General features: G+C 46.6%; 1 protein-coding gene across 1 annotated transcript in view; it reads right to left on the reverse strand.

Moving 5' to 3' along the window:
* Positions 1-21,967, reverse strand: part of LOC127931871 (metalloprotease TIKI1-like) — a 127,571-nt gene that overhangs the window by 14,200 nt on the left and 91,404 nt on the right. The window contains exon 4 of the mRNA XM_052526009.1: positions 8,559-8,649. Coding sequence (XP_052381969.1) covers positions 8,559-8,649 — 91 coding nt within the window. The remainder of the gene's footprint in view (positions 1-8,558; positions 8,650-21,967) is intronic.

Genomic DNA, 21,967 nt, shown 5'->3' on the forward strand with positions numbered 1-21,967 from the left:
ATTATGTATCCCTGACACTATAATGTGTATACTATACATGTATAATGTGTAAAATGTATAATGTGTTTAACATGTATAATGTGTATACTAACATATATAATGTGTATACTAACATGTATAATGTGTATACTAACATATATAATGGTGTATAAGGTATATAATGTGTATATAACATGTATAATGTGTATAAAGGTATATAATGTGTATACTAACATGTATAATGTGTATATAACATAAGTGTATAATGTGTATACTAACATGTATAATGTGCATATTAACATATATATTATGTATCCTAAAATATTAAATGTGTATACTAACATGAATATAATGTGTAAAACATGTATAAATGTGTTTAACATGTATAATGTGTATATAACATGTATAATGTGTATAACATGTATAATGTGTATATTAACATGTATAATGTGTATACTAACATGTATAATGTGTATACTAACATATATAATGTGTATACTAACATATATAATGTGTGTATAAGGGTATATAATGTGTATACTAACATGTATAATGTGTATACTAACATGTATAATGTGTATACTAACATATATAATGTGTATACTAACATGTATAATGTGTACACTAACATGTATAATGTGTATACTAACATGTATAATGTGCATATTAATGTGCAGGGATTATGTATCCCTGACGCTATAAGGGTGTGTATGGTGTATACAGGAATATAAGGGTGTAAAATGTGTGAAATGTGTTTAAAGGTGTATAAGGGTGTATAAAGGTGTATAAGGGTGTATAAGGGTGTATAAGGGTGTATAAAGGTGTATAAGGTGTATAAGGTGTATAAAGGTGTATAAGGGTGTATAAGGGTGTATAAGGTGTATAAGGTGTATAAGGTGTATAAGGGTGTATAAGGTGTATAAGGTGTATAAGGGTGTATAAGGGTGTATAAGGGTGTATAAGGTGTATAAGGTGTATAAGGGTGTATAAGGGTGTATAAAGGTGTATAAGGTGTATAAGGGTGTATAAGGTGTATAAGGTGTATAAGGGTGTATAAGGTGTATAAGGGTGTATAAAGGTGTATAAGGTGTGTAAAGGTGTATAAGGGTGTATAAGGGTGTATAAGGTGTATAAGGGTGTATAAAGGTGTATAAGGTGTATAAGGTGTATAAAGGTGCATAAGGTGTATAAGGGTGTATAAGGGTGTATAAGGTGTATAAGGGTGTATAAAGGTGTATAAGGGTGTATAAAGGTGTATAAGGTGTGTAAGGGTGTATAAGGGTGTATAAGGGTGTATAAGGTGTATAAGGGTGTATAAAGGTGTATAAGGGTGTATAAAGGTGTATAAGGTGTGTAAGGGTGTATAAAGGTGTATAAGGGTGTATAAGGGTGTATAAGGGTGTATAAAGGTGTATAAGGTGTATAAGGGTGTATAAAGGTGTATAAGGTGTGTAAGGGTGTATAAAGGTGTATAAGGGTGTATAAGGGTGTATAAGGGTGTATAAGGTGTGTAAGGGTGTATAAGGGTTTAAAAGGTTTATACGGGTGTATAAGATGGTAAAGGTGTACAAGGGTGTATATTAGGCTATGTACTACCTACATAGCCTAATGTTCCCCATGTCTACTACATAAGTCTATATACTGCCTACATAGTCTAATGTTCCCCATGTCTACATAAGTCTATATTAGGGGGTATTAATAAGGGTTAATTTTAATGTAGTAATGAGCTGTAGAAATATGAATATTTTAGCAGAGAATGAGTTAAATAAAAGGGTTAATTGCGGCAGAATTTTCAGATGATTTGCAGACAACATTTTTCAAAACAGTCCGAGCAGAACGGAGCAGACATCTGGTTCTGGTTCACGGGTGGAATTACACCAACTAGGAGAAGTGTGCATACTGGGGAATTATTTCCAATTGAAATCCAGTTGGTGAAACAGAGAGACAAAAATAAAGAAATCCCACGCAGGCCTCAGGGGGTTGGCTGCAGTATGAATCACACAGGCCTCAGGGGGTTGGCTGCAGTATGAATCACACAGGCCTCGGGGGGTTGGCTGCAGTATGAATCACACAGGCCTCGGGGTTGGTTGCAGTATGAATCACACAGGCCTCGGCGGGTTGGCTGCAGTATGAATCACACAGGCCTCAGGGGTTGGCTGCAGTATGAATCACACAGGCCTCGGGGTTGGCTGCAGTATGAATCACACAGGCCTCAGGGGTTGGCTGCAGTATGAATCACACAGGCCTCAGGGGGTTGGCTGCAGTATGAATCACACAGGCCTCGGGGTTGGCTGCAGTATGAATCACACAGGCCTCAGGGGTTGGCTGCAGTATGAATCACACAGGCCTCAGGGGTTGGCTGCAGTATGAATCACACAGGCCTCAGGGGGTTGGCTGCAGTATGAATCACACAGGCCTCAGGGGGTTGGCTGCAGTATGAATCACACAGGCCTCAGGGTTGGCTGCAGTATGAATCACACAGGCCTCAGGGGGTTGGCTGCAGTATGAATCACACAGGCCTCGGGGTTGGTTGCAGTATGAATCACACAGGCCTCGGGGTTGGCTGCAGTATGAATCACACAGGCCTCGGGGTTGGCTGCAGTATGAATCACACAGGCCTCAGGGGGTTGGCTGCAGTATGAATCACACAGGCCTCAGGGGGTTGGCTGCAGTATGAATCACACAGGCCTCAGGGGTTGGCTGCAGTATGAATCACACAGGCCTCGGGGTTGGCTGCAGTATGAATCACACAGGCCTCAGGGGTTGGTTGCAGTATGAATCACACAGGCCTCAGGGGGTTGGCTGCAGTATGAATCACACAGGCCTCAGGGGTTGGCTGCAGTATGAATCACACAGGCCTCAGGGGGTTGGCTGCAGTATGAATCACACAGGCCTCAGGGTTGGCTGCAGTATGAATCACACAGGCCTCAGGGGTTGGCTGCAGTATGAATCACACAGGCCTCGGGGGTTGGCTGCAGTATGAATCACACAGGCCTCAGGGGGTTGGCTGCAGTATGAATCACACAGGCCTCGGGGTTGGCTGCAGTATGAATCACACAGGCCTCAGGGGTTGGCTGCAGTATGAATCACACAGGCCTCAGGGGGTTGGCTGCAGTATGAATCACACAGGCCTCGGGGTTGGCTGCAGTATGAATCACACAGGCCTCAGGGGGTTGGCTGCAGTATGAATCACACAGGCCTCAGGGGTTGGCTGCAGTATGAATCACACAGGCCTCAGGGGGTTGGTTGCAGTATGAATCACACAGGACTCGGTGGGTTGGCTGCAGTATGAATCACACAGGCCTCTGTACATCTCTCTGTATATCTGTATATATATCCAGAGAGAGGGGAAAGAGGAGGAAGGTAGTCAGAGGGAGAGAGAGGAAGGGGTAGGGAGAGAGAGGGGAGGGGTAGTAGTCAGGGAAAGGAGACAGAGGAAGGAGGGAGGGGTAGTCAGAAGGACAGAGGAAGGAGGGGTAGTCGGAGGGAGAGAGGAAGGAGGGGTAGTCAGAGGGAGAGAGAGGAGGGAGGGGTAGTCAGAAGGAGAGAGGAAGGAGGGGTAGTCAGAGGGAGAGAGGAAGGAGGGGTAGTCAGAGGGAGAGAGGAAGGAGGGGTAGTCAGAGGGAGAGAGGAAGGAGGGGTAGTCGGAGGGAGAGAGGAAGGAGGAGTAGTCGGAGGGAGAGAGGAAGGAGGAGTAGGCGGAGGGAGAGAGGAAGGAGGGGTAGTCAGAGGGAGAGAGAGAGGGGAGGGGTAGTCAGAGGGACAGAGGAAGGAGGGGTAGTCAGAGGGACAGAGGAAGGAGGGGTAGTCAGAGAGAGAGAAGATGGATAGTCAGAGGGAGAGAGAGAGAGAAAGGAGGGGTAGTCAGAGGGAGAGAGAGAGAGAGAGAGAGAGAGAGAGAGAGGAGGAGGGGTAGTTAGAGGGAGAGAGGAAGGAGGGGTAGTCAGAGAGAGAGAGAGAGAAAGGAGGGGTAGTCAGAGAGAGAGAGGAAGGAGGGGTAGTCAGAGGGAGAGAGAGAGAGAGAGTGAGAGAAAGGAGGGGTAGTCAGAGGGAGAGAGAGAGAGAGAGAAAGGAGGAGTAGTCAGAGAGAGAGAGGAAGGAGGGGTAGTCAGAGGGAGAGAGAGAGAGAGAGAAAGGAGGGGTAGTCAGAGAGAGAAAGGAGGGGTAGTCAGAGAGAGAGAGATAGAGAAAGGAGGGGTAGTCAGAGGGAGAGAGAGAGAACGGATGGGTAGTCAGAGAGAGAAAGGAGGGGTAGTCAGAGAGAGAGAGAAAGGAGGGGTATGTACAGACTCAGTGAGCATAGCCGTACTATTGAGAAAGGCTGCAGTAGGCAGACCTGGCTCTCAAGAGAAGACGGGCTATGTGCTCACTGCCCACAAAATGAGGTGGAAACTGAGCTGCACTTCCACCTGCCAAATGTATAACCATATTAGAGAGACATATTTCCGTCAGATTACACAGATCCACAAATAATTCGAAAACAAATCCAATTCTGATAAACTCCCATATCTACTGGGTGAAATACCACAGTGTGCCATCACAGCAGCAAGATTTATGACCTGTTGCCACGAGAAAAGGGCAACCAGTGAAGAACAGACACTGTCATGGCATTGGCCTGAGGGGGGAGGTTTATGACCCCCATAAAATACCTTTCTCAGTTTTCCTCTCTACCGATGTGACTATTGAAAATCCCTTTGTTAACATTGAGAGTCTGGTAACATCAAAAGGTGGGAAACGGAACCATATTTGGGTAATCCTACCAGTTGATTGGTGCTTAATGAATATGATGTCAGATCAGTTGACGTTTGAGACATGATTACTGATGATAGGACGACATAAACTGTATCTTGGAAAGTCTACACATTCTAGTTATCAGATTCACATGGAATTGTTGTATGATTTAAATGTTTAAATATGAAACTATTTGTGAAAAGATGAAATGTAATTTTAGCTCCTAAATGAGAGAATTAGTTTGGGGAACTATGCTCAACTCAGTGACCCCGCAACATGTGAACAGACACTGGTTGTAAAACTAAGAAACACGGCCCTCTCTCCCAATCCTATATAAGCCTCTTTATATAAGCCTCTTTTCCCGCTCTTTCACTCAAACCCCACCCCCTTTCTTTGTGTAACCAGCTGTCATATCTGTTCTGTCCTCTAGGGGTGTTTTCCTTTATGACATCATTTGTAATCAATGTATGATCCATCTTGTGTATGTGTAATTCTGTGTGATTATTTAGGTATGTAGTAAATAAACAATTGAACCTTTTTGCTGATTCAACTTGTTAGCCTGGGTTCGTGAAGATAACCAGGAATTTACAACTTTCAGATGAGACTAAATAAGGTGACGATTAAATATTGACTGCTATCGAGGTAAAAGATAACCAGGTCTTTAAGAGTTTATTCGGAAGATAACAGCTCTATAAACATTCCTTCGTGGTGCCCCGACTACCTAGTTAATTACATTTACATGATTAGCTTAATCAGGTAATATTAATTACGGAGAAATTATTTTATAGAATAGCATGTCATATCACTTTATCCGGCATAGACGAAAACACGACAACACCATTGTAAATACAACCTACATTTAGGTTTACTTGTTTTCCATTTTGTACTTAAACTATTTGTACATCTTTACAACACTGTATATAGACATAATATGACATTTGAAATGACTATATTCCTTTGGAAGTTCTGTGAGTGTAATGTTTACTGTTAATTTTATATTGATTATTTAACTTTTGTTTATTATTTACCTCACTTGCTTTGACAATGTAAACATATCTTTCCCATGACAATAAAGCCCCTTGAATTGAAATTGAATTTAGAGAGAAAAAGATCGAGCGAGAGAGAAAGAGAGAGAGACAGAGAACGAAGGAAAGAAAGAGAGAGGGTAGGTGGAGGGGTAGTCAGAGGTAGAGAAGGATAGAGATTGAGAGAAACTGAATAATATTAAGAAATTATATAGATGGAGAAAAGTAGTGTAGAAACCTAACAAAAAAAGAGACCCTAAAAAATGTCAAATAGAAAACCGAAGAAAATTAACAATAATGACAAATGGTTTGATGAAGAATGCAAAAATCTAAGAAAGATATTGAGAAACCAGTCCAACCAAAAACATAGAGACCCGGAAAAGCTGAGTCTACACCTTCACTATTGTGAATCACTAAAACAATACAGAAATACACTACGGAAAAAGAGAGAACAGCACTTCAGAAATCAGCTCAATGTAATTGAAGAATCCATAGACTAACCACTTCTGTGAAAATTAGAAAACACTAAACAAACAACAACACGAAGAATTATCTATCCAAAACAGAGATATATGGGTAAACCACTTCTCCAATCTTTTTGGCTCTATAACAAAGAACAAACAGCAAAAACATATACATGATCAAATACAGATCTTAGAATCAACTATTAAAGACGACCAGAATCCACTGGATTCTCCAATTACCTTTGATGAACTATTAAAGACGACCAGAACCCACTGGATTCTCCAATTACCTTGGATGAACTATTAAAGACGACCAGAACACACTGGATTCTCCAATTACCTTGGATGAACTACAGGACAACATACAAACCCTCCAGCCCAAAAAGTCATGTGGTGTTGATGGTATCCTCAATGAAATGATAAAATATACAAACAACAAATTCCAATTGGCTATACTAAAACTTAAACACATCATCCTCAGCTCTGGAATCTTCCACAATCCACAAAAGAGGAGATATATTTGACCCCAATAACTACCGTGGGATATGCGTCAACAGCAACCTTGGGAAAATCCTCAGCATTATCATTAACAGCAGACTCGTACATTTCCTCAGTGAAAACAATGTACTGAGCAAATGTCAAATTAGATTTTTAACAAATTACAACAGACCACGTATTCACCCTGCACACCCTAATTGACAAACAAACAAACCAAAACAAAGGCAAAGTCTTCTCATGCTTTGTTGATTTCAAAAAACCTTTCGACTCAATTTGGCATGAGGGTCTGCTATACAAATTAATGGAAAGTGATGTTGGGGGAAAAACATACGACATTATAAAATCCATGTACACAAACAACAAGTGTGCGGTTAAAATGGACAAAACACACATATCTTCCCACAGGGCCTTGAGGTGAGACAGGGATGCAGCTTAAGCCCCACCCTCTTCTACATAAATATCAACAAATTACATACCTCGGCCTAAACATCAGCGCCACAGGTCACTTCCACAAAGCTGTGAACGATCTGAGAGACAAGTCAAGAAGGGCATTCTATGCCATCAAAAGAAACATAAATTTCAACATACCAATTAGGATTTGGTTAAAAATACTTGAATCAGTTATAGAACCCATTGCCCTTTATGGTTGTGAGGTCTGGGGTCCGCTCACCAACCAAGACTTCACAAAATGGGACAAACACCAAATTGAGTCTGCACGCAGAATTCTGCAAAAATATCCTCCGTGTACAACGTAGAACACCAAATAATGCATGCAGAGCAGAATTAGGCCGATACCCACTAATGATCAAAACCCAGAAAAGAGCCGCTAAATTCTACAACCACCTAAAAGGAAGCGATTCCCAAACCTTCCATAACAAAGCCTTCACCTACAGAGAGATGAACCTGGAGAAGAGTCCCCTAAGCAAGCTGGTCCTGGAGCTCTGTTCACAAATACAAACACACCCCACAGAGCTCCAGGACAACAGCACAATTAGACCCAACCAAATCATAAGAAAACAAAAAGATAATTACTTAACACATTGGAAAGAATTAACAAAAAAACAGAGCAAACTAGAATGCTATCTGGCCCTAAAACGAGAGTACACCGTGGCAGAATACCTGACCACTGTGACTGACCCAAACTTAAGGAAAGCATTGACTATGTACAGACTCAGTGAGCATAGCCTTGCTATTGAGAAAGGTCGCCGTAGGCAGACATGACTCTCAAGAGAAGACAGGCTATGTGCTCACTGCCCACAAAATGAGGTGGAAACTGAGCTGCACTTCCTAACCTCCTGCCCAATGTATGACCATATTAGAGAGACATATTTCCCTCAGATTACACAGATCCAGAAAGAATTCGAAAACAAATCCAATTTTGATAAACTCCCATATCTACTGGGTGAAATTCCACAGTGTGCCATCACAGCAGCAAGATTTGTGACCTGTTGCCACGAGAAAAGGGCAACCAGTGAAGAACACACACCATTGTAAATACAACCCATATTTATGTTGATTTATTTTCTACCTTTTGCTCATTATTACAACACTGTATTTGGACATAATATGACATTTGTAATGTCTTTATTCCATTGGAACTTTTGTGAGTGTAATGTTTACTCTTCATTTTATATAGTTTTATTCACTTGTTTATTATCTATTTCACTTCCTTTGACAATGTATGACAATATGTTTCCCATGACAATAAAGCCCCTTAAATTGAAATGAAATTGAATTGAGAGCGAGAGTAAGGAGGTGTAGTCAAAGAGTACGAGAGGGTGGTATAAAACGAGGGTAGATCCTGGGGAGGGTAGAGAGGCGGGTGGTGTGTTGGTGAGGACAGCGAGGTGTGTATCGTTACCTGCTAATGGGCTGCCCTGCAGGAGTGTGCTCCACTTCATAGCCCTGACTCCTCAGCACATCAATCACTGTGTTGTTGCCCAGGAAGTGACCTGAAATATAAACACAGTTCACTGTTTCAGTCTCTGTTTCAGTCTCCCTGCGAGACACAGACAGCAGTCTAACCGTGTCACTCAGTGTGCGTCACAGACGGCATGCTATTCCCTTTATAGTGCACTACTTTTAACCAGATCAACCAGATCACCATGGTCACTACATAGGGAATAGAATATGAGTAGTGAAGAGAGAGAGAGAGAGTAGATGAGTAGTGAAGAGAGAGAGGAGATGAGTAGTGAAGAGAGAGAGAGGAGATGAGTAGTGAAGAGAGAGAGAGGAGATGAGTAGTGAAGAGAGAGAGAGAGGAGATGAGTAGTGAAGAGAGAGAGAGGAGATGAGTAGTGAAGAGAGAGAGAGGAGATGAGTAGTGAAGAGAGAGAGAGAGAGGAGATGAGTAGTGAAGAGAGAGAGAGGAGATGAGTAGTGAAGAGAGAGAGAGGAGATGAGTAGTGAAGAGAGAGAGAGGAGATGAGTAGTGAAGAGAGAGAGAGGAGATGAGTAGTGAAGAGAGAGAGAGAGATGAGTAGAGAAGAGAGAGAGGAGATGAGTAGAGAAGAGAGAGAGAGGAGATGAGTAGTGAAGAGAGAGAGAGGAGATGAGTAGTGAAGAGAGATGAGTAGAGAAGAGAGAGAGAGGAGATGAGTAGTGAAGAGAGAGAGAGGAGATGAGTGAAGTGAAGAGAGGAGATGAGTAGTGAAGAGAGAGAGGAGATGAGTAGTGAAGAGAGAGAGAGGAGATGAGTAGTGAAGAGAGAGAGAGGAGATGAGTAGTGAAGAGAGAGAGAGGAGATGAGTAGTGAAGAGAGAGAGAGGAGATGAGTAGTGAAGAGAGAGAGAGGAGATGAGTAGTGAAGAGAGAGAGAGAGAGAGAGAGAGAGAGAGAGAGAGAGAAAGAGAGGAGATGAGTAGTGAAGAGAGAGAGAGGAGATGAGTAGTGAAGAGAGAGAGAGAGAGAGAGAGAGAGAGAGAGAGAGAGAGAGAGAGGAGATGAGTAGTGAAGAGAGAGAGAGGAGATGAGTAGTGAAAATCTACAGTTGAAAATGGTCTAATTGATCTGGTGACAAGGCTTCTTCCTGGAGTCTGTCTGCTTATTGAAAACCAAGTCTTTGAAATGTAATTAACCTGAAGGATAGTTATAATTCACCTGAACGAGTTGACTCTCTTCTTATCACTAAGGTGTGAAACCGCCGATGGAACATTTAACATGTACTTGTATTTTATATTGAGCCGACAACCACAAACGTGTCTACTCAACCCAAAGACCATGAATAGCATCTGGGTCTAATTCAAATATACTTCATATGTACAGAAAGTGGTCAAACAAACCTCCCCCCCAAAATAACAATTATATGAAACTGATTAACATCAAGTCTGTTCCAAAGAAGAACATTTTAATTTGGAATTATGTTCTGCAGAGAGAAAGACAGAAAAACAGAAATTATGTTTTAACAGATCGTTTCTTCCTGAAATTATTGTGAAATGATGAGCAAACTAGAATGCTATTTGTCCCTAAACAGAGAGTACACAGTGGCAGAATACCTGACAATTAATACAATGAAAATGTGTAAATACTGCAAACTGCACAGTTAACTTGGCCAGCTAGATGGAGGTGGAGAGGCCACTAGAGACCAGCTTGGCCAGCTAGGTGGAGGTGGAGAGGCCACTAGAGACCAGCTTGGCCAGCTAGATGGAGGTGGAGAGGCCAATATAGACTAGCCTGGCCAGCTAGGTGGAGGTGAAGATGACACTAGAGGCCAGCTTGGCCAGCTAGGTGGAGGTGGAGAGGCCACTAGAGGCCAGCTTGGCCAGCTGGGTGGAGGTGGAGAACCACTAGAGGAACATTTAACAGCTGGGTGGAGGTTATATTGAGGCCACAGAGACTAGCCTGGCCAGCTGGGTGGAGGTGGAGAGGCCACTAAAGACCAGCCTGGCCAGCTGGTGGAGAGGCCACTAGAGACTAGACTGGCCAGCTAGGTGGAGAGGCCACTAAATAGCATCTGGGTCTGACAAATTACATATGACTAGCCTGGCCAGCTATGGAGGTATAGGCCAAACTGAACATCAGCCTGGCCAGCTAGGTGGAAGGCCACTTTAGACTTGGCCAGCTAGGTGGAGAGGCCACTAGAGACAGCCTGGCCAGCTTAGGTGGAACCACTAGAGACTAGCCTGGCCAGCTGGGTGGAGGTGGAGAGGCCACTAGAGACTAGCCTGGCCAGCTAGGTGGAGAGGCCACTAGAGACTAGACTGGCCAGCTAGGTGTAGAGGCCACTAGAGACTAGCCTGGCCAGCTGGGTGGAGGTGGAGAGGCCACTAGAGACTAGCCTGGCCAGCTAGGTGGAGAGGCCATTAGAGACTAGACTGGCCAGCTAGGTGGAGAGGCCACTAGAGACTAGCCTGGCCAGCTAGGTGGAGAGGCCACTAGGGACTAGCCTGGCCAGCTAGGTGGAGAGGCCACTAGAGACTAGCCTGGCCAGCTAGGTGGAGAGGCCACTAGAGACTAGCCTGGCCAGCTAGGTGGAGAGGCCACTAGAGACTAGCCTGGCCAGCTAGGTGGAGAGGCCACTAGAGACTAGCCTGGCCAGCTGGGTGGAGGTGGAGAGGCCACTAGAGACTAGCCTGGCCAGCTAGGTGGAGAGGCCACTAGGGACTAGCCTGGCCAGCTAGGTGGAGAGGCCACTAAAGACTAGCCTGGCCAGCTAGGTGGAGAGGCCACTAGAGACTAGCCTGGCCAGCTAGGTAGAGAGGCCACTAGAGACTAGCCTGGCCAGCTAGGTGGAGAGGCCACTAGAGACTAGACTGGCCAGATAGGTGGAGAGGCCACTAGAGACTAGCCTGGCCAGCTAGGTGGAGAGGCCACTAGAGACTAGCCTGGCCAGCTAGGTGGAGAGGCCACTAGGGACTAGCCTGGCCAGCTAGGTGGAGAGGCCACTAGAGACTAGCCTGGCCAGCTAGGTGGAGAGGCCACTAGGGACTAGCCTGGCCAGCTAGGTGGAGAGGCCACTAGAGACTAGCCTGGCCAGCTAGGTGGAGAGGCCACTAGAGACTAGCCTGGCCAGCTAGGAGGAGAGGCCACTAGAGACTAGCCTCGCCAGCTAGGTGGAGAGACCACTAGAGACTAGCCAGGCCAGCTAGGTGGAGAGGCCACTAGAGACTAGCCTGGCCAGCTGGGTGGAGGTGTTGAGGCCACTAGAGACTAGCCTGGCCAGCTAGGTGGAGAGGCCACTAAAGACTAGCCTGGCCAGCTAGGTGGAGAGGCCACTAGAGACTAGCCTGGCCAGCTAGATAGAGGAGGCCACTAGAGACTAGCCTGGCCAGCTAGGTGGAGAGGCCACTAGAGACTAGCCTGGCCAGCTAGGTGGAGAGGCCACTAGAGACTAGCCTGGCCAGCTGGGTGGAGGTGGAGAGGCCACTAGAGACTAGCCTGGCCAGCTGGGTGGAGGTGGAGAGGCCACTAGAGACTAGCCTGGCCAGCTAGGTGGAGAGGCCACTAGAGACTAGCCTGGCCAGCTAGGTGGAGAGGCCACTAGAGACTAGCCTGGCCAGCTGGGTGGAGGTGGAGAGGCCACTAGAGACTAGCCTGGCCAGCTAGGTGGAGAGGCCACTAGAGACTAGCCTGGCCAGCTGGGTGGAGGTGGAGAGGCCACTAGAGACTAGCCTGGCCAGCTGGGTGGAGGTGGAGAGGCCACTAGAGACTAGCCTGGCCAGCTGGGTGGAGGTGGAGAGGCCACTAGAGACTAGCCTGGCCAGCTAGGTGGAGAGGCCACTAGAGACTAGCCTGGCCAGCTAGGTGGAGAGGCCAGTAAAGACTAGCCTGGCCAGCTAGGTGGAGAGGCCACTAGAGACTAGCCTGGCCAGCTAGGTGGAGAGGCCACTAGAGACTAGCCTGGCCAGCTGGGTGGAGGTGGAGAGGCCACTAGAGACTAGCCTGGCCAGCTAGGTGGAGAGGCCACTAGAGACTAGCCTGGCCAGCTAGGTGGAGAGGCCACTAGAGACTAGCCTGGCCAGCTAGGTGGAGAGGCCAGTAAAGACTAGCCTGGCCAGCTAGGTGGAGAGGCCACTAGAGACTAGCCTGGCCAGCTAGGTGGAGAGGCCACTAGAGACTAGCCTGGCTAGCTAGGTGGAGAGGCCACTAGAGACTAGCCTGGCCAGCTCGGTGGAGAGGCCACTAGGGACTAGCCTGGCCAGCTAGGTGGAGAGCAGAGCAGGGTGCAGGGAGCTGTGCTGTCATGTCATGGTGTAGCACCAGCCAGTTTGGACACTGTCTGGACAGTGAGGTATTTGTGCTGTTAAACCCTAGAAATTGAATACTAGAATGGAAAACACAGTAATTTGGTACTTTGTATAGATTGTATATCTATGGCTCATACCCACACTGCTTACAGCCCTAATCCTAGGCAGGCATTTAGACCAGGTACATCAGACAGCTGGAGCCAGCCCAGCCCTCTCTCAGACCAGGCCGAGGTGTGGTTTGATTTCCGAGGGATAACGCCTTTGGCTGGGTCAAAATGTCAACATAAGTCCTCCCTCCGCCCCGGAGCCTGCTGACAACTGAGTAAACAACTCTAACGGTGGGGAGACAGGGGTAGGGAGACAGGACCAGGGAGACAGGACCAGGGAGACTGAGACAGGGCCAGGAAGACAGGGACAGGGAGACTGAGACAGGCAGACAGGGACAGGGAGACTGAGACAGGGGGACAGGGAGACTGAGACAGGGCCAGGGAGAGACAGGGGACCAGGTGAGACAGGGACAGGGCCAGGGAGACTGAGGTAGACAGGGCCAGAGACTGGGGGAGACAGGGAGATAGACAGGCCAGGGACAGGGAGACTGAGACAGGCAGACAGGGACAGGGAGACTGAGACAGGCAGACAGGGACAGGGAGACTGAGACAGGGGGACAGGGAGACTGAGACAGGGGGACAGGGAGACTGAGACAGGCAGACAGGGACAGGGAGACTGAGACAGGGGGCCAGGGAGACTGAGACAGGCAGACAGGGACAGGGAGACTGAGACAGGGGGACAGGGAGACTGAGACAGGCAGACAGGGCCAGGGAGACTGAGACAGGCAGACAGGGACAGGGAGACTGAGACAGGGGGACAGGGACAGGGAGACTGAGACAGGGAGGCAGGGCCAGGCAGTAGGGCCACTAGCCATTAGAGAGGTGTGTCAGGGGGCTGAAATAGGTCAAAGGTGACCAGGAGGATCACCTCCCAACCCCCCTCCCCCTATCCTATCCTCCCCTCCCAATCCCCTCTCCCTCTATCCTCCCCTCCCAATCCCCTCTCCCTCTATCCTCCCCTCCCAACCCCCCCTCCCTCTATCCTCCCCTCCACACCACTAAACACCCCTAAGGCAACACGTTCCACCACTGGTCCCCTTATTTGTCAATAGCAGGGTGTGTGTGTGTGTGTGTGTGTGTGTGTGTGTGTGTGTGTGTGTGTGTGTGTGTGTGTGTGTGTGTGTGTGTGTGTGTGTGTGTGTGTGTGTGTGTGTGTGTGTGTGTGTGTGTTGGTCAGAGTGCAGACTCTACGAAGCTGTCGTCAGACTGGGATGGTTCCCACAGCCAGAGAGCCAGGAAAAGTATGTGGTGTATAAAGCATGAATAAGTACATTGGATAAGGCTATAGACTTAAATACAAATATTTATTTAAACTTTATTTAACTGTGAAAGTCCGTTAAGAACAAATTATTTTTTTAAATGACGGCCTACCCAAGCCAAACCCTCCCTTAGCCCGTATAACGCTGGGCCAATTGTGCGCCACCCTATGGGACTCCCGATCACGGCCCGGTTGTGATACAGCCCGGGATCAAACCAGGGTCCTGTAGTGACACCTGTAGCACTGAGAGACAGTACCTTAGACCGCTGCACCACTCGGGAGCCACTCGGCAGCCACCCGGGAGCCACTCGGCAGCCACCCGGGAGCCACTCGGCAGCCACCCGGGAGCCACACCTGTCTATATAAGGACACACAGTTGACAGTGCATGTCAGAGCAAAAACCAAGACATGAGGTCTGTGACAGGATTGTGTCGAGGCACAGATCTGGGGAAGGAGAAGGGCCTTGGTCAGGGAGGAGAAGGGCCTCGGTCAGGGAGGTGAAGGGCCTTGGTCAGGGAGGTGAAGGGCCTTGGTCAGGGAGGTGAAGGGCCTTGGTCAGGGAGGAGAAGGGCCTTGGTCAGGGAGGAGAGCCTTGGTCAGGGAGGTGAAGGGCCTTGGTCAGGGAGGTGAAGGGCCTTGGTCAGGGAGGAGAAGGGCCTTGGTCAGGGAGGTGAAGGGCCTTGGTCAGGGAGGAGAAGGGCCTTGGTCAGGGAGGAGAAGGGCCTTGGTCAGGGAGGAGAAGGGCCTTGGTCAGGGAGGTGAAGGGCCTTGGTCAGGGAGGTGAAGGGCCTTGGTCAGGGAGGTGAAGGGCCTTGGTCAGGGAGGTGAAGGCCTTGGTCAGGGAGGTGGAGAGCCTTGGTCAGGGAGGTGACCAAGAACCCGATGGTCAATTTGACAGAGCTCCAGAGTTCCTCTGTAATCTCCACCCCGCTGATCCTCAACACTGGGGCCCCACAAGGGTGCGTCCTGAGCCCTCTCCTGTACTCCCTGTTCACCTACGACTGCGTGGCCACACACGCCTCCAACTCAATCATCAAGTTTGCGGACGACACAACAGTGGTAGGTTTGATTACCAACAACGATGAGACGGCCTACAGGGAGGAGGTGAGGGCCCTCGGAGTGTGGTGTCAGGAAAATAACCTCACACTCAACGTCAACAAAACTAAGGAGATGATTGTGGACTTCAGGAAACAGCAGAGGTGAACACCCCCCTATCCACATCGATGGAACAGTAGTGGAGAGGGTAGCAAGTTTTAAGTTCCACGGCATACACATCACAGACAAACTGAATTGGTCCACTCACACAGACAGCATCGTGAAGAAGGCACAGCAGCCACTTTAACTATGACACTTTGTTTACATACTCATCTCATATGTATATACTGCACTCGATACCATCTACTGTATCTTGCCTATGCTGCTCTGTACCATCACTCATTCATATATCGTTATGTACATATTCCTTATCCCCTTACACTGTGTATAAGACAGTAGTTTTGGAATTGTTAGTTAGATTACTTGTTGGTTATTACTGCACTGTCGGAACTAGAAGCACAAGCATTTCGCTACACTCGCATTAACATCTGCTAACCATGTGTATGTGACAAATCAAATTTGATTTGATGATTTGATTTGATCTCAGTCTAATGCACTGCATCTCAGTGGCCACACAACAAGCACCCTGGTTCGAATCCAGAATGTATCACAACCGGCCATGATTGGGAGTGGGGTGGGGTAGGGTGGGACAGGATAGAGTGGGGTAGGGTAGGATAGGGTGGGGTAGTTTGGGGTAGGGTGGGACAGGATAGAGTGGGGTAGGGTAGGATAGGGTGGGGTAGTTTGGGGTAGGGTGGGACAGGATAGAGTGGGGTAGGGTAGGATAGGGTGGGGTAGTTTGGGGTATGGTGGGACAGGATAGAGTGGGGTAGGGTAGGATAGGGTGGGGTAGTTTGGGGTAGGGTGGGACAGGATAGAGTGGGGTGGGGTAGGATAGGGTGGGGTAGTTTGGGGTAGGGTGGGACAGGATAGAGTGGGGTAGGGTAGGATAGGGTGGGGTAGTTTGGGGTAGGGTGGGACAGGATAGAGTGGGGTAGGGTAGGATAGGGTGGGGTAGTTTGGGGTAGGGTGGGACAGGATAGAGTGGGGTAGGGTAGGATAGGGTGGGGTAGTTTGGGGTAGGGTGGGACAGGATAGAGTGGGGTAGGGTAGGATAGGGTGGGGTAGTTTGGGGTAGGGTGGGACAGGATAGAGTGGGGTAGGGTAGGATAGGGTGGGGTAGTTTGGGGTAGGGTGGGACAGGATAGAGTGGGGTAGGGTAGGATAGGGTGGGGTAGTGTGGGGTAGGGTGGGGCAGGATAGTTTGGGGTAGGGTGGGATAGGGTGGGGTAGTTTGGGGTAGGGTGGGACAGGATAGAGTGGGGGGGTAGGATAGAGTGGGGTAGTTTGGGGTAGGGTGGGACAGAATGGGACAGGATAGGGTGGGGAGGGGTAGGGTGGGACAGGATAGGGTGGGGAGGGGTAGGGTGGGATAGGTTGGGGAGTGGTAGGGCGGGGTAGGATAGGGTGGGGTAGGGTAGGATAGGGTGGGATAGGGTAGGATAGGGTGGGATAGGGTGGGGTAGGATAGGGTGGGGTAGGGTAGGATAGGGTGGGATAGGGTGGGGTAGGGTAGGACAGGGTGGGATAGGGTAGGATAGGGTGGGATAGGATAGGGTGGGGTAGGGTAGGATAGGGTGGGATAGGGTGGGGTAGGGTAGGACAGGATAGGGTGGGGTAGGGTGGGGTAGGTTGGGACAGGATAGAGTGGGACAGGATAGGGTGGGGAGGGGTAGGATAGGGTGGGGAGGGGAGGGGTAGGATAGGGTGGGGAGGGTTAGGATAGTGTGGGGTGGGGTAGGAAAATGATAGGGTGGGGTAGTATAGGGTGGGGTGGGGAGGGCAAGGATAGGGTAGAGTATATAAAAGGGTAGTGTATATGTTGCAACCTTGCTCTCCAACCAAGGAGCTGACGGAGGTGAAAAGGAGGACAGGGGAAGTGGACAGTGCTTCTAAAAGTAATACCAGCGGTTTGACCCTTATCCTTCATCAGGGGTTCTTCTCTAAATTCACATGGAAGACGCCAACTGTCTCTGGCCTGTTTCCTCGGCTAATTGTGAGGGGAGATCCTATATAAAGACCAGCTAAAGGAGTGAAGCTCAGGACTGAGCCAAACACAACACGTTGTTGTAGTGTTTCTAGTCTGTAGTAATGAATTACTTAAAAACCAATGACTTCCTCACAAACTGGGGAAGTTCAGAAGTCAATGAGTATTTTTTGGGATGTAATTTCTCTAACACAAACACAGAACCTGAGAGATTTTGTAGTTTAGGGGAGAAAATGATTGATAAGATAGTGTCGGGCAGAGTTCTGTAACAAGTCCTGTATATTTAGGACAAGATACTGTAACAAGTCCTGTATATTTAGGACAAGATACTGTAACAAGTCCTGTATATTTAGGACAAGATACTGTAACAAGTCCTGTATGTTTAGGACAAGATACTGTAACAAGTCCTGTATATTTAGGACAAGATACTGTAACAAGTCCTGTATATTTAGGACAAGATACTGTAACAAGTCCTGTATATTTAGGACAAGATACTGTAACAAGTCCTGTATATTTAGGACAAGATACTGTAACAAGTCCTGTATATTTAGGACAAGATACTGTAACAAGTCCTGTATATTTAGGACAAGATACTGTAACAAGTCCTGTATATTTAGGACAAGATACTGTAACAAGTCCTGTATATTTAGGACAAGATACTGTAACAAGTCCTGTATATTTAGGACAAGATACTGTAACAAGTCCTGTATATTTAGGACAAGATACTGTAACAAGTCCTGTATATTTAGGACAAGATACTGTAACAAGTCCTGTATATTTAGGACAAGATACTGTAACAAGTCCTGTATATTTAGGACAAGATACTGTAACAAGTCCTGTATATTTAGGACAAGATACTGTAACAAGTGCTGTATATTTAGGACAAGATACTGTAACAAGTCCTGTATATTTAGGACAAGATACTGTAACAAGTCCTGTATATATAGGACAAGATACTGTAACAAGTCCTGTATATTTAGGACAAGATACTGTAACAAGTGCTGTAACAAGTCCTGTATTTAGGACAAGATACTGTAACAAGTCCTGTATATTTAGGACAAGATACTGTAACAAGTCCTGTATATTTAGGACAAGATACTGTAACAAGTGCTGTATATTTAGGACAAGATACTGTAACAAGTGCTGTATATTTAGGACAAGATACTGTAACAAGTCCTGTATATTTAGGACAAGATACTGTAACAAGTCCTGTATATATAGGACAAGATACTGTAACAAGTCCTGTATATTTAGGACAAGATACTGTAACAAGTCCTGTATATATAGGACAAGATACTGTAACAAGTCCTGTATATTTAGGACAGGATACTGTAACAAGTCCTGTATATTTAGGACAAGATACTGTAACAAGTCCTGTATATTTAGGACAAGATACTGTAACAAGTGCTGTATATTTAGGACAAGATACTGTAACAAGTCCTGTATATTTAGGACAAGATACTGTAACAAGTCCTGTATGTTTAGGACAAGATACTGTAACAAGTGCTGTATATTTAGGACAAGATACTGTAACAAGTCCTGTATATTTAGGACAAGATACTGTAACATCAGCTGGAGTCATAATAGAAAGTTTCTAAATAAACAACGTTCTCTCCTTCATAAATTAATTTGTTCATTATCTGCATAAATGTTTTTTTTTCTTCTATCAGACAGAATCGAGTGGAACGCTTTAGCCTGATCAGATTTTCCGACGTCAAACTGTAAGTCATCATCTATACAGGCAGGTCTTTATCAGCCCATTGAACAGGTGAGACAGCCGGTGATGTGAATGACACACCGTTGACATGGCTGTGTGGTAATGAAAGCCCCCCCGCGTGTCAGACTGAGAGCAGAGACAGGCCCTATTCCAGAGTCTCTTTCCAGTCCTGTCATCCGTGGTGAGAGGTAGCAGAGAGGTATGTGTGTCCCCGATACGGGAGAGAGCGATAAAGAGTCATAAGCCATCCAATGCAATAAGGAACTGCAGAGGGGAAAAGGCTTGTTGAACAATAGAGGAATTTGAAGCCCTGTGATGCAGAGGTGTGATGGGAGAGGGGGCAAAACACTTCACACCAGAGAAATCAGGTTTCAGATCAAATACTCCACAAAGAAAGACCACACAAGGCGTAAGGTCTGCCTGAGACGACAGGACTGTTTGTTCGGCCACTTCCGGGGAAAAGTCTGAAAACGAACTACTTACTGGAAATTAAAGTTAGAAGTTACAATCGGAGGGGGGAAAGAAAATGTGGATTAAAACACGACTGGTGAAATGAATGGACCACTTTGTTGTAGGAAGTAGAGACTTCTTAGTCATAGGAGCACAGCGTGATCAAAGCCTTAGAAGAAAGGTGTTGCTTTGTGTAGATTTGCACCCTGTGTAACGATTGTCGTTGGTGGAAGGAGAGGAGGACCAAAATGCAGCGTGGTAAGTGTTGGTCCTGTTTTAATTGAACAAACTGAACACTACATAAAATAACAACGAAGAGAAAACGTAACAGTTCCGCCAGGTGAACCAGACACTAAACAGAAATTAAACACCCCACAACCAAAATGGGGGAAAACAGGCTACCTAAGTATGATTCTCAATCAGAGACAACGAACGACACCTGCCTCTGTTTGAGAACCATACTAAGCCAAAACACATAGAAATATAACAACATAGAAAAAAGAACATAGATTACCCACCCCAACTCAGGCCCTGGCCAACCTAACACAAAGACATAACAAAGGAACTAAGGTCAGAACGTGACACCCTGAATATAATTTTAAGAGAACATTTAGTTCTAGTTTCTGTGTGGCCTGTAGGATTTTTATCACATCTGTTTATCAATCCAATCAATCTGAAGCAATAATAACCCTCACAAATACAAATTTACATCCCTAAAGAACACAAGTCAGAGGGGAACGTCTGCAACAATATTCCCTATATACTTCTCTACTTTTTGACCAGAGCCTTTTTTCGGCCCCGTGTGCAAAACAATAGTTCACGACTACTGCACATAGGGAATAGTGTACCATTTCAGATACAGCCTCAGTCACACAACGGACCCGAATCAGATGCCAGTCTGATTCGTTGTCCAACTATCACACAGATGCCAGTCTGATTCGTTGTCCAACTATGACACAGATGCCAGTCTGATTCGTTGTCCAACTATGACACAGATGCCAGTCTGATTCGTTGTCCAACTATCACACAGATGCCAGTCTGATTCGTTGTCCAACTATGACACAGATGCCAGTCTGATTCGTTGTCCAACTATCACACAGATGCCAGTCTGATTCGTTGTCCAACTATCACACAGATGCCAGTCTGATTCGTTGTCCAACTATCACACAGATGCCAGTCTGATTCGTTGTCCAACTATCACACAGATGCCAGTCTGATTCGTTGTCCAACTATCACACAGATGCCAGTCTGATTCGTTGTCCAACTATGACACAGATGCCAGTCTGATTCGTTGTCCAACTATCACACAGATGCCAGTCTGATTCGTTGTCCAACTATGACACAGATGCCAGTCTGATTCGTTGTCCAACTATCACACAGATGCCAGTCTGATTCGTTGTCCAACTATCACACAGATGCCAGTCTGATTCGTTGTCCAACTATGACACAGATGCCAGTCTGATTCGTTGTCCAACTATGACACAGATGCCAGTCTGATTCGTTGTCCAACTATCACACAGATGCCAGTCTGATTCGTTGTCCAACTATGACACAGATGCCAGTCTGATTCGTTGTCCAACTATCACACAGATGCCAGTCTGATTCGCTGTCCAACTATCACACAGATGCCAGTCTGATTCGCTGTCCAACTATCACACAGATGCCAGTCTGATTCGCTGTCCAACTATGACACAGATGCCAGTCTGATTCGTTGTCCAACTATCACACAGATGCCAGTCTGATTCGTTGTCCAACTATCACACAGATGCCAGTCTGATTCGTTGTCCAACTATCACACAGATGCCAGTCTGATTCGTTGTCCAACTATCACACAGATGCCAGTCTGATTTCGTTGCCAACTATCACACAGATGCCAGTCTGAAAGGTTACAAGTCAAACAACTATCACACAGATGCCAGTATAGATTTTAAAGTCCAACTATCACACAGATGCCAGTCTGATTCGTTGTCCAACTATCACACAGATGCCAGTCTGATTTTTGTCCAACTATTACACAGATGCCAGTCTGATTCGTTGTCCAACTATCACACAGATGCCAGTTGATTCCCCAACTATGACACAGATGCCAGTCTGATTCGTTGTCCAACTATCACACAGATGCCAGTCTGACTCGTTGTCCAACTATCACACAGATGCCAGTCTGACTCGTTGTTGACACAGATGCCAGTCTGATTCGTTGTCCAACTATCACACAGATGCCAGTCTGATTTGTTGTCCAACTATTACTGATGCATAGTCTGAATCGTGTCCAACTATCACACAGATGCCAGTCTGATTCGTTGAACTATCACACAGATGCCAGTCTGATTCGTTGTCCAACTATCACACAGATGCCAGTCTGATTCGTTGTCCAACTATCACACAGATGCCAGTCTGATTCGTTGTCCAAC

This window comes from Oncorhynchus keta, chromosome 9 (genome assembly GCF_023373465.1).
Source record: "Oncorhynchus keta strain PuntledgeMale-10-30-2019 chromosome 9, Oket_V2, whole genome shotgun sequence".
NCBI classification, from domain to species: Eukaryota; Metazoa; Chordata; class Actinopteri; order Salmoniformes; family Salmonidae; genus Oncorhynchus; species Oncorhynchus keta.